Source organism: Typopeltis vanoorti, chromosome 20 (genome assembly GCF_054136105.1).
Source record: "Typopeltis vanoorti isolate ZY-2024b chromosome 20, IOZ_Tvanoo_1.0, whole genome shotgun sequence".
NCBI classification, from domain to species: domain Eukaryota; kingdom Metazoa; phylum Arthropoda; class Arachnida; order Uropygi; family Thelyphonidae; genus Typopeltis; species Typopeltis vanoorti.
In genome coordinates this window covers 89,327,738-89,344,979 of record NC_143568.1, presented here as the reverse complement: position 1 = coordinate 89,344,979, position 17,242 = coordinate 89,327,738, and the positions used below count along the sequence as shown (strand labels likewise).

At 35.2% G+C, this 17,242-nt stretch overlaps 2 protein-coding genes across 2 annotated transcripts in view; both read right to left on the bottom strand.

Annotated features, from left to right (window-relative positions):
• LOC150095635 (dynein axonemal heavy chain 8-like) overlaps positions 1-17,242 on the bottom strand; it is a 2,108,518-nt gene that overhangs the window by 243,371 nt on the left and 1,847,905 nt on the right. The window contains exon 73 of the mRNA XM_090409931.1: positions 1,060-1,178. Within this exon, the coding sequence (XP_090266057.1) occupies positions 1,060-1,178 (119 nt within the window). The remainder of the gene's footprint in view (positions 1-1,059; positions 1,179-17,242) is intronic.
• LOC150095637 (14 kDa phosphohistidine phosphatase-like) lies at positions 11,663-12,062 on the bottom strand. The gene has a single exon (XM_090410613.1). The coding sequence runs from the start codon at positions 12,060-12,062 to the stop codon at positions 11,703-11,705; it is 360 nt and encodes a 119-aa protein (XP_090266739.1). The 3' UTR covers positions 11,663-11,702.

Here is a 17,242-nt window from a genome sequence, read left to right as displayed (position 1 = left end):
ACTTCCTCATTCATAACCACTTCTTCAATCTCTCCTGCAAGTTGCATTACAATTAGATGTAGAAATTTGTTTGGTTGGTTAGAGAGCAAATTAATAGACAAGAAATTATATTTTTATTTTAATTTTTTATCCAAGCAAAAGGAAAGAAAAGTTTACATGTGAAGTATTTGACAGCTAGACTACATTAAGCTACCATACTGCATAACAATATACACATTGGAAAGGAACTGTGCTGTGTATGTATTATGGGGATAGTGAGGCAAATGATGTGATTCCTCTATAGTCTTTTCAGAAATACAAGTAATGTAGTTCTGAAAAGACTTCATATACAAATTTTTTTTTTGCTAATGCCTGAATAAAGAATTAAAACAAGAATATAATTTATTGTCTATTATAATCTACTTTCTAACCAAGCAAAAAACTTTCTACATAAGACTTACGATTAACCCAGAGAAAATGAAAATCATGATTATAACTAAATATCAATATTTGAATGCTCATATTACAATGAATGGAATATAGAGCAAGTAGAAAATGAAAATACTTGCGCTATTAGTTTAAGAAATCGTTGAGTCCTGAGTTAGAGATGTGTAATGGAAATGCAAGAAAATAGCTCTGTAATCTGGATATGGACATAGGTCCAAGGCAGAAAACAGTTTGTGCTAGCCTAATGTTATATTTGGCCAATACTAAAGGGCCAGTTATATATATATATATATATATGGCAAATCTCTTAATTTGTCTTGTGTATCATCATCATAGATGATAAGAGTGCAGCAGAATCAGATCATACCAAAAACATTTGATTAGTTGATACTAATTTTGTATTGTAATTTTATTGTAATATTATTGTCAAGACTTGAGTTGTTGTTTTTTTAATTAGAATATTTTTGTAATAATATTGTAATTTTGACTGCAACTGATAGTAGCAGTCAAAGTTATTAAATGAACAAAGTTATCTATTAAACGATTTAGAGGTAATGTTTTGATTTACCTCTAAAAATATTTCAGTGCAACATTAGCATCAAACTATATGCATTTTTTTAAAAATTAACACACCTTATTAATAGTAGCTTTCTAAATGAATCTAACGATGCACTATAACCATCAGGAATTTCTTCCTCTTCAGGAGTATCTTTGTCATACCACTTTTTCCACTGTTTGTCATTGCGCTTCACCTGTTAAATATACATGTGGTATCTAAAATGATTTTATAAGCAGAAATGAAATGCTTTTTCATTTTAGGATTTCTTCATTAGATTTGAGTAGATGGAAATTATTATAATTTACTATATGAAATAATAATTATTTCTGATATACAGTAAATCACATGTTAAGTGGTCATTGTTTAGATATCCAGGTAACATGATTTACAAAATATATTATTATCAGGTTTACGGAGTCCAAGAACTTATCATGGGAGGGCACTCTACATCACAGAACCCACCATCTATACTTATCGTATTTTTTTATTATTATAATTATTATCTTCGGCCTTCCATGGAGTCAAAGGCTCATAATGGAAGGTTACTTCATTACACACAACTCATCATACTGTGCTTAGATGCCTTCACATTCTTTGGTCACCATATTCTCAGGAAATGCATAGCAATAATTCATACCTCTCCATGCAAAAAACTAATGCATCATCTACAAAATATTCAATTCACCATCTGTACGTTATGCCATCTACGACTAAGAGTATTTTTGTCTATTAATTACATGCATGACTGATTTTCTGTCTGTAGGATAAAAAAGCAAGGTTCATTGAAAAAAGCAGAGGTACTTAGTATATTGGAAAATTTAAATGCGAACACTACGGTAGGTTTAGATGGAATATCAGCTCAGGTCTTGCGCGAATATGCAAAGGAATTGTCAACACCTCTTACTTGGTTATTTAACTTAAGTTTGAACTTGGGTATGGTCCCTAGGGAGTGGAAGGAAGGCAAAGTACTTCCTTTATATAAAGGTGACTCTAAAACTGTGGTCGTTAATTACAGACCAATCACCATCTCGGGAGTGATGGTAAAAGTATTGTTAAAGTTGGTTAAAGACAAACTTCAACAATGGCTGGATCAGGATATAATACTCTATAGGGGCCAACATGGTTTTGATAAAGGTTGATCCTGCCTTAGCAATTTATTAGCTTTTTATAATAGAATGACATCTGAGTTGGACAAAGGAAATGGCTACACAGTGGTACTTCTGGATTTTGCTATAATGCATTTGACAGGATACCCCATGGAATACTGTTGCGCAAATTGGAGCAGATGGTGATGGACACTAAATTGGTGATATGGATAGCAGAATGGCTCAGGGAGAGAACCAGAAGGTGGTGGATGGAGGAGCAGAGTCCAGGATGAGGCAGTTGACCAGCGGTGTGATCAGGGCTCTGTGCTTGGGCCATTGTTGTTTAATTTCTATGTATAAATGATATAGGAAATGGCTTAAAGGGAGATATTGAGTTGTTTGCTGATAATGCAAAGTTGGGTAGCACAATAAAAAATCAAGCTGATGTTGAGAGTTTGCAGGATGATTTAAATAAGCTGGTAAAATGGGCAAAAGGAAATGGATGTCAGCTCAATGTGGAAAAGTGTAAAGTTATGCATTTTGGGATTAAAAGATTACCAGCTGTGTACTACATTGATGGAACGGTACTCCAAGAGATTGATGAGGCTAGGGACTTAGTGGTGTTGGTAGATAGGGAGATGAAGTTCAGGGGACACATTGCTAAGGTGTCCAAGATTGCACATAGGATTACTTGGTTGTTGCGGAACACACTGACATCCAGAGATAAAGAGGTTATTATTCCCCTTTATAAAGCGTTGATACTTCCACATTTGGATTAGTGTGCTGAGGTCTGGTCACTTGGATTCCTTGAAGATGAGGAGGTTGTAGAAAAGGTTCAGAGGAGAGTGACTAAGAGTTGGTGAGTAATGTAAAAAATGCTTCCTACATTGATAGATTGAGAGCTTGTGGAAGCGGAGGTTGGTTGATAGGCAGAAAAGAGGGAATATGACAGAACTGATGCAAGGGAAATGTTTCAGCTGTGTGATAGTAATGGAAGAACAAGAGGTCATCCTTGGAAATTAAGGAAAAGTGTGGTTAACAAGGGCATGAGAACGAGGTTTTTCACCTGGAAGGTGGTGAATGAGTGGAATGCATTGTTTGACACAGTTGTGAGTTCTTCATCTGTAAATGAATTCAAGAACAGATATGATAGATATTGTTTCGATAGTTTCGGTCTCCCATGATGAGTCTACTGACTCCATGGAGATACCCATAATAATTGTAGTTTCAGAAAAAAAACCTTGCTACTTTTGTAAGAGATAGACTAAATCACCTTATTAAAAAGTCAATACAGGGATTTCTGTTGACATGATAAGAAAATGTAGAGAGCAGTACCTTGTTGTACTTTTAGCTGTGCTACAGAGGTGCTATAATATAATATAATAGAAAATAACAGTTGGCTAATATAACAACTTCAACAAGACTAAAGACAGGAACAAATCCATGTGCATAACATTAATGCAAAAGAGAAGTGTTGAGCTTAACTGAAAGAAAAAAATGGAATTATAGAAACCATATGGTTTCTGTAATTCTATGTTTTGTAATTCCTTTTGGTGTAATGGAGAATGAAGAAATCAAAGCAAGTAAGATTCTTCAAGTAATAAAACTACTGCTAAACACGATCCATCCTTATCTAAGCAAAACACCTACTTTTCATATCTTTTTCTCGGTCCCTATCATACACACACTGTATCTACTTAGGCACTGCAGATGCAGTTCCTTGACTTTTTTATATATCTATCATTTGTGCAAAATGAAATTACCACAGTAATTTCTCTCTGGACTCCAATATCTGTTCAATGCATCGAAGACTAGGTCCACAAATCTGATGACAGTGGTCCAAATGTAGCCTAGCTAACCACTGCACCAGCCACAATGTGTATATACATCAATCAAAACATGAATATGAGGTATCTATTGAAACTGATATAACATGAATATGAAATGAAGTATGAACTGTTTGATTTATTAACTTCTTTAATGAATCGCACAGTGGGACAATTATTTCTTCATATCTATATCTTTTTCATTAGTCACAACTTGTTATGCTGTCCTCATAATTTTATCCTACATTTCAAGTCCTTGTCTACTTTCTTTAGGTTGACCATATAATTTATCATCCAAACCAGAACATTTTTGAAAGGGAAAGGAAAGGTGATAAAATAATTAAAATTATATAATATTTTGAAATATTTATTTATTGACAAATGCAGCAGACCTATAAAATAGTTCTATTAAAAACTATTTTCAAAATAAAATTCTTCATAAAAAAATAAAAACAATGTATGACCATGTACATATAAAGTAAAATCAAAAATTCATTATATCTCCAGAAGGACTGCTCTAGAGCAGCCCTGAAGTAGGACTGTTCAGTCTCTATTTCCCGCACATATTTCACATATACTGAAACGTAATTTTGAATATTTTCTACTGACGCTGCTGTTTGGTGGCTCTATCTTGCAGGTTGTGACAAGAGGCACACCCCTAAGAGACAGCAACTGGCTGGTATGCCAAGTGGTTGACAGGGCAGCAGCAGCAGCAGCATCGAATACCTTCTTCCACCACTATTATCTAAAGGAGTTAGCTGTCCTTAGCCATTTGTGTTTGAATGCACTTAATTTATCAGTGAATGCTCTGCATGCTGTATTTAAAAAGAAATGTTAGTTACATTGTGCTGGGAAAAAAAGAAGATAGCATTAAAGTATGTTTAAGTCTTCTGATGGCTTCCTGATCTATGGACATACCATGCAAGACCTCCTAGAATATACAGTTCACCTAAATTACATAAAAGCAACTGTCTGCTTAGACCTATTGTGGATCCTATGAGCATCCCCACCTATAAAATATCAAAATTTTTGTCTAACCTTCTTTGTCCCATCATAAGCCACTCAGCTTCACTGCTAAAAAATTCCACAGAATTTCACACAAAAGTAAAAGACAATTAACTGTCAGATATGGACATGTTAATACACTTCAACATTGTCTCTCTCTTAACTAATATCCCTCACAAAGATGTTGAAAGTTTATTTTTCACTTGGTTAGAGTATAATAAATTTAGTTTAATCCTTTATCCAAGTGTGAGCAAACAAAGTTTGTGCCTGAAAGTATCTTCAGGACTGGGGTAAGGTGGTACAACACCAGGGCAACTCGTTGCAAAGGAGGAGCAAGCTAACATCACTCCTGTCTCAGTATCTCCCATAATGCAAAATACATCTCCTTGCGGACATGTCTAATGTTATGCATTAAGGGAAGGGCCACTACCCAGACTAGTTTCGACCTTTATTGAGGTCTCTTCAGTGGGAGCCAGGCCCAAGTTGAGATACCAGGCAGAAGCATTAGCAGGTCATCTCTACCCATAGGAGTTGCCAAATGGTGTGCCACCCCTTACCCCAGTCTTGAAGATACTTTCAGGTGCAAACTTTGTTTGCTCACACTTGGATAAAGGATTAAACTAAATTTATTATACTCTAACCAAGTGAAAAATAAACTTTCAACATCTTTCTCTAAATCCAGAGTAATTTATTAAAAAAGGGTGGCACAACATTTGGCAACTCCTATGGGTAGAGATGACCTGCTAATGCTTCTGCCTGGTATCTCAACTTGGGCCTGGCTCCCACTGAAGAGACCTCAATAAAGGTCGAAACTAGTCTGGGTAGTGGCCCTTCCCTTAATGCATAACATTAGACATGTCCGCAAGGAGATGTATTTTGCATTTTGGGAGATACTGAGACAGGAGTGATGTTAGCTTGCTCCACCTTTGCAATGAGTTTCCCTGGTGTTGTACCACCTTACCCCAGTCCTGAAGATACTTTCAGGCGCAAACTTTGTTTGCTCACACTTGGATAAAGGATTAAACTAAATTTATTATCCCTCACAAAGAGACAACAGAATTGTTAACCCAAAAATTTCCATCCAATGTTGTGGAATTATTCAAATTTAGATATCACATCAGGTTACTTCACATGGAAAAATAAAATCTATAAACAAGAGGAAGGAACAGCAATGGGCTTATCCTTATCACCTAACTTAGCCAACTTTTTTCTTGAACACTTATGATATGATATGTTGATAACGTCTTTGCAGTCTGGAGTCACATGGAATAAGAACTTTACTCATTTCTAATCAACAACCTACATCCTCACATCAAATTCACACTAGAAAAGGAATCATTGCAAGGTATTTCCTTTCTCAGTGTACACATCCAACATAATCAAGATGATTCCATGTCTACTTCGGTCTATTGAAATCCAGCTTTTTCAGGTCATTATATCCACAATATGACATCATAAAATCTTTGGTATCCAGAGCCCAATTTTGTTCCTCTGAAGAATTTTTAAAACAAGAATTGGAAATTATTAAATATACAGCCTCACTAAATGGATTTAATCCAATAACAATTCAAAAAATTATTGGCTACCCTCCAAAACATCAACCTAGACAAGAAGAAGCACACAGGACTCCTATACCATATATCAAAGGCATCTCTGAAAGTTTGTCAAATATTTTTGAAGAAATACAAAATAGCTGCTACCTATAAACCAATCAACCAAATTCACAATTTGTTACCTTCCCCAAAAGACAAACTCTCACCACTGATGCCTACCTGGTGTATACAAAGTGCCATGTTTTTGTAACTTGTCTTACTATGGACGAACTGGAAGATCTGTAAATAAATGCATCCTTGAACATCAAGACTACATCTGTCGTACTAAACCTCACAAATCTGGTCACCCACAACATGGAGTTGAAAATGCCAACCACAGGATCCAATGGCAACACACCAAGCTACTACATCAATCCATATATAAACATGAGTGTTTGCATAAAGAAAGTGCTGAAGCCTTATGGCACAGACCCAATCTTAACCGTAACGACTGTCTCACTATCCCTAAAGTTTGGGAAATTGTTATCCTCAACTGTATAAAATAATTTATCAGTTTCAATTTAATTTAATTTAATTGCAGCCCAATAGCATTTAGTCCTTAAACATGCTATTGTATACATAGAGGGATTCCAATTTAAGCATGCACACTAATGTTTTTTTTTTTTTTTTAATGTAATTCCTATTGTTGTTTATAACTGTACTGATGATATCTTATGCTAGAGGATATTATAATAAAATGTGTCAAAAAAAACGGAATGTAATTCCTATTGTTGTTTATAACTGTACTGATGATATCTTATGCTACTTTAAGATGAAATATTTACATATTATTAAAAAGTTAATTACTGTGGTATACGTGTGAATTTAATTTATAGTTATGAATATTCCACAAATTTATCACTTCTGGGTCTGGATCCCACTGATGAGACCTCAATAAAGTCGAAACCAGTGTGGGTAGTGGCCCCTTCCCATAATGCTTAGCATTATACATTTCCATAAGGATATGTGCTTTGCATTATCAGATACTACGGCGACTGATGTGAAGTCATTAACCTCTATACATAAACAGCCCAGTTGTGAAGTGTCTTAACGTTCAAACTTTGTTTGCTTACACTTGAATAAAGAATGAAACAAAGAATATAATTTTCTTTCATTTATAGCATAAACAAGTGAAAAAACTTTCAATAGTGTCTTCCATCAAACCATTATGCCATTTTCTGTGGTGTCACACTCTATTACTACTTGATTACTATACTACCTCAAGCAGTATGTAACAGAGTGCAAGTGAAAATTGAGGGTCTTGAATTTGATCACATCATCAGAGGATATTATAATAAAATGTGTCAAATCTCCTCCAGCTAGTGAGAGTGACCATGAAGTGATTACTTCAATGATTGCACATCATCTATCACCCAACCATGTGAGGACTTCCATGAGAAAGGTTATTATATGTGGAATTACAAGGCTGGTGATGATGACAAGCTCAGAAGATAGCTTGCAGCTAGCATGGAATGAGAAGTTGGGTGGAAAGGAGATCAATGCTATTTGGGTGATATTCAAGAACTACCTAGTAGAATGAATGTGTAAATGTATTTTACACATTCATTCTACACAAACATAAGAGGAGTGATAATAATAATGATAATATTTTACACAAACATAAGAGGAGTGATAATAATTAATTCGATGAGGAATACAAATAACAGGCAAGGAGGATCACTTGGTTAGTAAAAGTACAGTATGAGGAGTGGTAAGCTAATGAAGAAAAAAAAATTGTAAGTAGTTCTTTTGATATGTAGCCAGCAAAAAAAAAAAAAGGATTATAGTAGGATGGCACTGATTGTAGAAAATGGCAAAAGGACAACTGCTACAGAGCATATAGTTCAGATATTTAATGAGCAGCTCATAAAGGTCTTTCATTTTTGTGAAAGTGACATCACGAAGAGTTTGAGAGCAGAGGATAATGAGAAGGAGAGATTGACAGTGAGTGAGGAAGAGGTATATTATTATTATTATTATTACAGGTAACTCCAAGGAGTCCTTAGACTCATCGAGGAAGGCCCTAAACATCATGTCAAGAACAACTATTCAACATCAACACAGTATCTATCATACTTTGCCTTGAAGTGATTTGCAGTTACGACACCCAAAACAGACTCTGGCAGCTTATTCCACTGATTCACCACTCTCCAAGTAAAAAACCTAGTTCTAACACCCTTGCTAACCACACTCTTGCCTAGTTTCCACGGATGGCCCCTAGCCCTCCCACTACCAGTCCTGTTCTGAAAAATATACTCTGAATTAATCTTATAGAAACTCTTCAGTAATTTGAATGTCTCCATCATATCACCCCTTTTCCGCCTATCAACCAATTTCTGCAACCCACAAATCTTCATCCTGTTCTCATAAGGCTCATTCCATAGACCTGCTATCATCTTGGTCACTCGCCTCTGGATCCTCTCCACCTCCTCCCCATCAAGAAGAAACCCTGGTGCCCAGATCTGGGCACAGTAGTCAAGATAGGGTATTATCAAGGCTTGATACAGAGGGAACAATAACTTGCTTGTCTCTGCTCATCAAAGTATTCTTCAGTAACCAAGTCATTTGATGAGCTGATTTAGCCACTTTTGCAATGTGCCCCCTAAACTTCAAGAATTTTGGGAATTAGGCAAACTTGATATTAATAAGGCTGTGGGATTGATGATATATGACCTTGTATTTTGAAGGAATGTGCAAGGCAGTTGACATCTGGCTTGACATAGTTGTTTAAGATGAGTCTTACATTGGGTCAAGTTTCAAAGGAGTGGAAGGAAGGCAAGACTGTAGTGCTTCATATAGGAGGTGACTGGATTCAAGCATCAAATTATAGGCCAAACTGTGTGTCAGATATTGTGATTAAAGTGTTGGAAAGGCTAGTGAGAATCATGATCCAGAATTGGATGTGGAAGATGAATATGCAGTAGTATACTTAGACCTTGCAAAAGCTTTTGATAGATTACTACATTATAAGCTGATAGTCAAACTAGAGTGAGGGTTGAGAGGCAACTGACTAAGATAGTTTCTGATCTCAGGAATGTTGAAGATGAGGAAAGGTTGAGAAGATGCAATTTACAGAATCTAGTAGATAGGAGTGATATGATATGATATGATATAAGAGGGTTGATATGATAGAGACACATAGAAGTTAGTAAGGGATTATTATAGGATTAACGTTGCAGAGGTTTTTCATAAAATGGTGGGAGACTGGGGTAGAACAAGGGCTATCCCTGGGAGCTGTACAAGGAGGGTGTGAGCAAGAGAGTGAGAAGCAGGTTTTTTGCATGAGAGTTGTGAATGATTTGAAAGCATTGCCTGAGAGCATGGTGTCTGCAGAGAATGTGAATGTATTTAAAATGCCATATAATGAGCTATGTGTGTGTGAATAATAATATTATTATTATTATTATTCAGGCCTCCATGGAGTTGAAATACTCATCGCAGGAGGTCCTTCCTAAGAAAAACAAAGTTTATCAAGGCTCCATGCAAAGAAACCGCTCCTCACCCTCTTGCTCAGTTTCCTTTCATAACATTAGAAAAGAAAAATTTCATCTATACTCAAAATTTTCCAAATGGACTGAGGAATATAAATAAACAAAAGGGAACTTCTCCCTGCATTCATCATGAAGGTTATTTTCTTGATCATAAATTAGTAAATAATAATAATATTTTTTGGTTTACCGATCAAGTGTTGATCAATTTTATTAACTGGTGAAACTAGTTGGTTCAGTTAATAAAATTGATCAACACTTGATCGGTAAACCAAAAAATATTATTATTATTCTCCCTGCATTCTTGTCAAAGGGATGTGAGAAGTAACTCATATATCTTGTTTTATTAATACCCAAAGTTCAGATCTGCATGCAGATTTGAAAAAAGAATTTAAGTGATAATTAACGATTCAATCTTTCTTCATGATCAATGTAAACCCTACAGTGGAAAATATTCTTTTATGCCTTCCATAGCAATAGAAAAAAATTGTAAATTTAGTGACTCTTGGGAAGTCAAGAACTGTTCCATTTCCCAGAGAGAGTCTTATGGCTTTTCAGTGTAAAATTGAACCTTACTCCAATGTAAGAGATGGGGAGGGGGGGGGGTTCTAATCACTATAATACTAACAAGGCCACACATCTTATTAGACATATTTAATAGCTGGTACATCCAATGTCATACAGAACAACAATAGTTTACATCAACTCTCCCTGTGGGAAAACGTGTAGGGACCACAGGAACTGTTTGCTATAGTAGTTGTGTAGTAGTATTGTAATTATAGTAAATAGTTTGCTATAGTGAATTTCTATTTAACATAGTATTATGCTTTTAAGACTTTGGTTTGGGAGTTTTCAGCAGCTATAGCGAGCAAGTTTGTCATAGCAGTGTTTGCTTTAATGAGAACATACTGCAGTACAACAGAGTTATGGAGGAAGTATGTTCACTCTGGTGAGAACTAATAACGAAAAAAAAAATGTCTGGGTGGAGTCAAAGCCCAGGAGAATGCAAATTTGGATGTTGAAAGCATGATTATTAAGTACTTTGTGCAAAAATAACAAACCACAACACAAGATTGTTTATTTACAAACATGCTTAAAATATGACATAAATACACAAAGAAGCATGGCATGAATGATATTTCTTATATAAATCACTGAAATATAATGTAAAGCATGAATATATTTATTATTAGCTTGTCTAAAACAAGCAGTTTATCTTGCATTAGCTTTCTTTTTTGTGAATTTTGAAAAAGAACAATTAAAACTGCTGCAGCTTATACAGTTTGAGGTTCTCAGCTAATAATATTAGTAAAAGATATAATAAGATCATGCAGTGCACTGAGGAGCGCATGATTTTGAGTGTGTGAGTAGCAGTAGCATATATAATATGCTTTGAAATTCCTGCTGGTGCATGTGCACATGCCTTTGGGAATCCTAATAGCTCCCAGGGTAAAGGAGATATGGTACCACACAGGGACTGCTGTTCTAGGCAATCAACAAATTAAACTTGGTAGTTAAAAATTTTTTTTAAGGCACCAAAAAGATCTTCTTATTATAAAAAAAAAGAAAAAAGAAAAGAAAGAGCACTTCAACTACTTATAAGATAACAAGAACATAGAAAATTAAGTTAAACCAACAAAAATAAAAAATTATGTGTAATTCAAAATATCACAAAAAAACATTTCTTTGAATATTCAAAATCAACTAATCTTAAAACATATCTAATAACCCTGATTTGACTGATCTATTTTTTTATAATCAGGAAAATGTTCTTTAAGAAGTTGGTAGGTAACAGAATGGTCTGCTTGCCCATAACCTTGAGAGTAATCAAAAACACGTATTGTTTTCTCATCTGGTTTATGAATAATGCGACCACTTCCAACACATTCAGTATCTAATCCCAGATTAGTAAGCTTTGCAGAAATTTCCTCATAAACACTGGTGTGATAATCAGCCCATGAATAACCTCTAACAATATACTTGAATTCATCTTCTTCTTCTTGATTCTTAGGGTCGTATACTTTAATTAACACGTATTTGAATCTACCGGTATCAATTTCGACATCAGGAACGGCATCCATTTTACCGTAACTGGAAACCGAAGTGAACAAACTACAATTAACTAGATTTTTCTGCGGTAGACCAGTGGTCAGAGGTACTTTATATACTACTACACGAGAAAAGAAAGATGAAAATGTAAGTATTAATTTCATGTGTACAATATTAAAAAGACGTTCATTTGTTCACTTCGAAACAAACACCAAGCTTACAAAAATATTCTAACCGTTGAATTCTTTGAATTGTAGCCAGAATACCAAAACAATCACCGCACATAACAGAACGATGCCAAAACTAGCACGAGCTATTATTATTTCCATAGTATCATGATGCAATAAAAATTTATCTTGTTTATCACTCACTACATCAAGCTTTTCAGAAAAGATGCTCAGTTCAGAATGAATAATGTGAATCATCAGTGATATGCTAGCATCACATCTTGTAGTATTTTGTTACAACTTCATCTTGTAGTTCTTTTTACTTTTCAACCTTGCTGTTGCTTCCAAATATTTTAATTATATGTTTGAGTGATTTCCTGGCTTTTAATACTATTTTTGAAACTTTTTCAAATTATTTATATTTTAATAATTTGCTAATCTGAAGTCCAACAAATATGACATCTATTATTATGGTTCAATAATTTTTGGAAATCTTATAGACACAGGAATGTAGATCAATTTTTGTTGAATGCTCTAACATAGTTTTTATTAGCTTTTGTTTAATATGCAATTGTGGCAGAAATATTTTCATGTAACATCGACAAGGTGGTTGTGTTTTGTTCACTGTGTGTGGTGCAAAATCATTTTGGGAAGGTCATACTTTATTGACATAATATTTATCTAGGCATTTCAAAATGGAATATGTGTAGCAGACATATTATGTGAGTAATAAGGATTAATGCCTGTAGAGAATCGATCTCTTTTACACACACACAAAACAATGAATCTTATAAAGATACTTTATTTTCCCAAAATTATGAGGACAACACAATGAATTTTGGCAATAATGTGGAGGACACTGACTTGTAGAAACAAGGAGATTCTGGTTACACTGTATAAGGCCTTGATTGGGCCACATATGGACTACTGTGCACAAATTTTCAAAAGGATGAAGAGATGTTCAAAAGGATCCAGAGGCAGTTGACTAAGGTAGTTTCTGATCTCTGGAATTATCCAGGCCTCCATGGAGTCAGACTCATCGTGGGAGGTCGTTTTTAGGAAATACAAAGTCTATCATACCACTCCTTAAACCCATTAACCATCCCCACTCCAACCACTCTCTCTCAGGCAATGCATTCCAAGGTTCAATCACCCTCCACGCAAAGAAATCACTCCTCATGCTCTTGCACACAGCCTCCTTTCGTAACTTCCAGGGATGGCCCCTTGTCATCGCTCCTTCCTGCCAATGAAAGAACTCTCCAATGTAAATGCCTCTCAACAGTTTAAAAGTTTCGATCATATCACCTCTCCTTCTATCCACCAAACTCTGCAGTCTACATTCCCTCAGTCTGAATGTTGAAGTGGTTTTTCATAAAATGGTGGGAGATCAGGGAAAAACACGAGGTCATAACTGGATGCTATATAAATAGAGTGTGAGGAAGGGAATTTGCAGCATCCCATAATGCAAAGCCTATCTCCTTTTGGACATGTATAATGCTATGTATTATGAAAAGGGTCACTACCCAGACCAGCTATGGCCTTTATCCTTCCAAACGACTATGACGTCTATAGACGTCGAGCTAAATCTGGATATGTTTCAGCCCACCTGTTGAAAGAACCTGGATAAGAAGTGCAATTTGACTGTCATGTCCATTAGAAAGTGTGATAAACCCTCACGCTGAAGAGAACGGTTAATCGGATTATCTCGCGTTCGTAGCTGCAGTTGTCTATAACAAGAAACACACTTCCTTGTTGCATGCTGGGTAACTGGATTTTAGTTATATAGGATGGACTAAAAATAGAGAAATTATTTATATTTTTGTTTTCTCTTTTTATTGTACAATACAATTTTAATTTCTGGACAAAATAAAGATCTTGTATAATTTCTTCACTTAAATATTGCCTTACCTTGGAGAACCGATTTAATTTTTTTCTAATCACTTACTAGACAAAAGATTTTTCTTTGTTCTCGAAGAAATTAATTAAGATTATTATTTGAAATATTCTTTTAAAAAAAGAAAAGAAAACCAGCTGCCGACATTTCAGCTTGTATTATTTTTATTTTTGTACAAAACCATCGAAATCGAATAATACTTCACAGATTTCCTTTAGGACATGCTTGAGCAACTTTGCTTTATAGAGAATAACATGAAATTCTTTAATCATATTACTAAATTTTTTCTTCATGTTGTATAGTAATCTGCTGTTCTTTGTACTTTCACTTTCTTGGTTTCGTTGTATAATTGGTCATTACAAAATGAAATTAACAGTTATGATTTAAATTTATATTTTCTGCATAATTCAGATATTTTATTCTCCACTTTTTAAAATAAGTGATACATTTGCTTATTTTTATCATTCAAAATATGTATATCAAATGTGAAATTCCATTTCCTTTCACAATAGAATTGAACTTTATTTCGCCTCTGATAGTTTAACCCCCCCCCCCGTTGCATTACTATCACACACCCGAAAACTGTTATGAAACATAGGTGCAGTTTTTATTTAATTCGTTATTTTTCTCTAGTAATTGTTCCACATAACTTTAATTTTTCGATACTGAAACTATGTGGTGATTATTATAAATTAGCAAATTATAAATCAGAAAATATACATATTATTTCCTGATTATTATAAATTATGAAATTATGTGATATTCGGTAATAGGCGAAATTAATATTTAAAATCACTGTCACCCTTCAAATGCAATATCAGAATAAAGAAAGTGGAAAACCAAACAAGAAATTTCTGCCTGTAAAATATTCAGATATTGCTTGAGGCTCTTTAGTGTGCTGCATGTTCTATTGTTCTGTTTCTCAGTGGGGGATAGTAATCTCCATTAGCTTTGAGCTGGGCAGAAAGGAATTACTGGCCAGAAAAGAATAAATAGTAAGTATAATCAAGACACAATTCATTTACAAGATGGCAAGCAGCAGCAGTAGCAGTGACACTCATGGTAAGAAAAGAAAACTTCGTGCAATGCAAAAAAGTTGGAGCCTTCGCCTTTCGAGCAGCTCTTGTTCTACAGATGAGGAGAGAAATCTTTCCAGCTCTGAAGATAGCGATTCTGCCTGTACTTTAGATATGTCTTCGTGCAGAAAATGGGTGATCGCCACTGAACGTACACCAGCTTGTCCACGGTTTCCCTTCATAGGTAAGCCAGGAATTACTGAAGACTTTGACTCCAGTAATATTTTAAGCTCTTTCCGTCTATTTTTAGACGATGATATTCTTTCCTTCGTAGTGGAACAGACTAACCTTTATGCTTGCCAACAACATCAGCAAGTTGAGTACAATCCGCATTCTCGCAGTAAACTTTTGAGCCCAATAGATATCAGCATGCTCCTTACATTTATAGCACTCTTGATTGTGCAAGGTATCGTGAAAAAGCCCGCTCTCGAAATGTATTGGTCTACAGACTGGATTCTGAACACGCCAATGTTTCGTGATGTTATGACTGAAAAACAATTCAGTCTCATCATGAAGTATTTGCATTTTCAGAATAACGAGGAATACGATCAGGCAACACATCCTTGCCCAGTCCTCAACAAAATTTATGATTTTCTGATGAAAATCCGTCAGAAATGTAGATCACTCTACATTCCTGAGAGAGACTTGAGTATCGATGAAAGCCTTATGCCATTCAAAGATAGACTGAAATGTAAGCAGCATATTCCCAAAAAGAAAGCGAAGTATGAAGTAAAATTTTTTATGCTTTGCGAATTGGAAAGTGGATATCTTTGGGATTTCAAACCTTATACGGGAAAGAAAACTGTAATCGAGCATGATAAATATTCGGATCTCCTCTTGTCGATGCGTGCAGTAATGCAGTTACTAGACCCTTTACTGGGGAAAGGTTACTGCATTACAATAGATAATTACTATATGTGTCCTGAACTCGCTGATTTGCTTTTACAGCATCGTACAGATAGTTATGGTACTGTAAATGCAAAAAGGCGAGACATGCCTCCAGATCTGGCTTCAGGAAAGCTATCGAAGGGGGAAATCCGAACTTATCAGCGAGGGAAAGTCTTTGCACTACGTTGGAAAGACAAAAAAGATGTTTTTCTGCTGTCTTCCCTGCACAATCCATCAACAGAATCCATGGAGAAGCATGGTTTGAAGAAAGAAAAACCCATTGCTGTGTGTGCATACAACGACACTATGGGTGGAGTCGACAGGTGCGATCAGCAGCTATCATTCTACTCTGTAATGAGGAAACAGCATAAAAAATATTACAAAAAAGTGTTTGGACATGTATTGGATTTGGTTATTTGGAACAGTTTCCTCCTGCACAAGAAAAAATGTTTGTCTACCATAACATATCTAGAATACAGAATAGAAATTGCGAAAGCATTGCTGCATGCACATGCGCCTTCTTCAGCAAGCAGGAAAACAGGAAATCCTGCCAGACATGAGGTTGAATGCTGCTAACTCCAACCATTATCCTGAAAATCTACCACCAACGGCTAATAAAAAAAAACCTGCACGCAAATGTTATGTATGTAATAAAAAAAATATCAGAAAGGAAACAAAAATCTGGTGCTCTGAGTGTAAAACTGCTTTGTGTGTTTACCCTTGCTTCAAGGTGTTCCCCACTGTTCAAGAATTTTAAATTCTGAACAGTATGAAATAAAAAATGTTTGTTTTCAAGGCCATCAAAACAGTCCTTTTCAGGACTACAAATATTGATAGAGGGATACCTGAATGTACTGTTTCCTTTTCATCTTGAAGGCTAATTTTTAAGTTCTTTTTATGACACAGAATGATATTTTCGAAGGAATAAAATATAAGAGGAACTGGAATAGTCTTTCCAGTTCCTCTGTAACTGAAAAGAGTATTCCAGGTAAAGTAGTTCACCAAAACAATAAAAATAATGAAATAAAATCTACCCTATATATATATATAAAATGATAAGCCTTTTTATGTCATGGTTTTCGAAACGTTTTGAAACTCAGGGGCTACCCTGAGTGTCGAGTCTTCAAAATTCGAGTCATCAAAATTCAGGGGCGGAACCCTCTTCAAGTTATCACAACTGAAGAAGA

What these genes read in the sequence shown, in the direction of transcription:
- LOC150095637 (XM_090410613.1), bottom strand. Translation starts at nt 12,062, where the DNA reads ATGGATGCCGTTCCTGATGTCGAAATTGATACCGGTAGATTCAAATAC.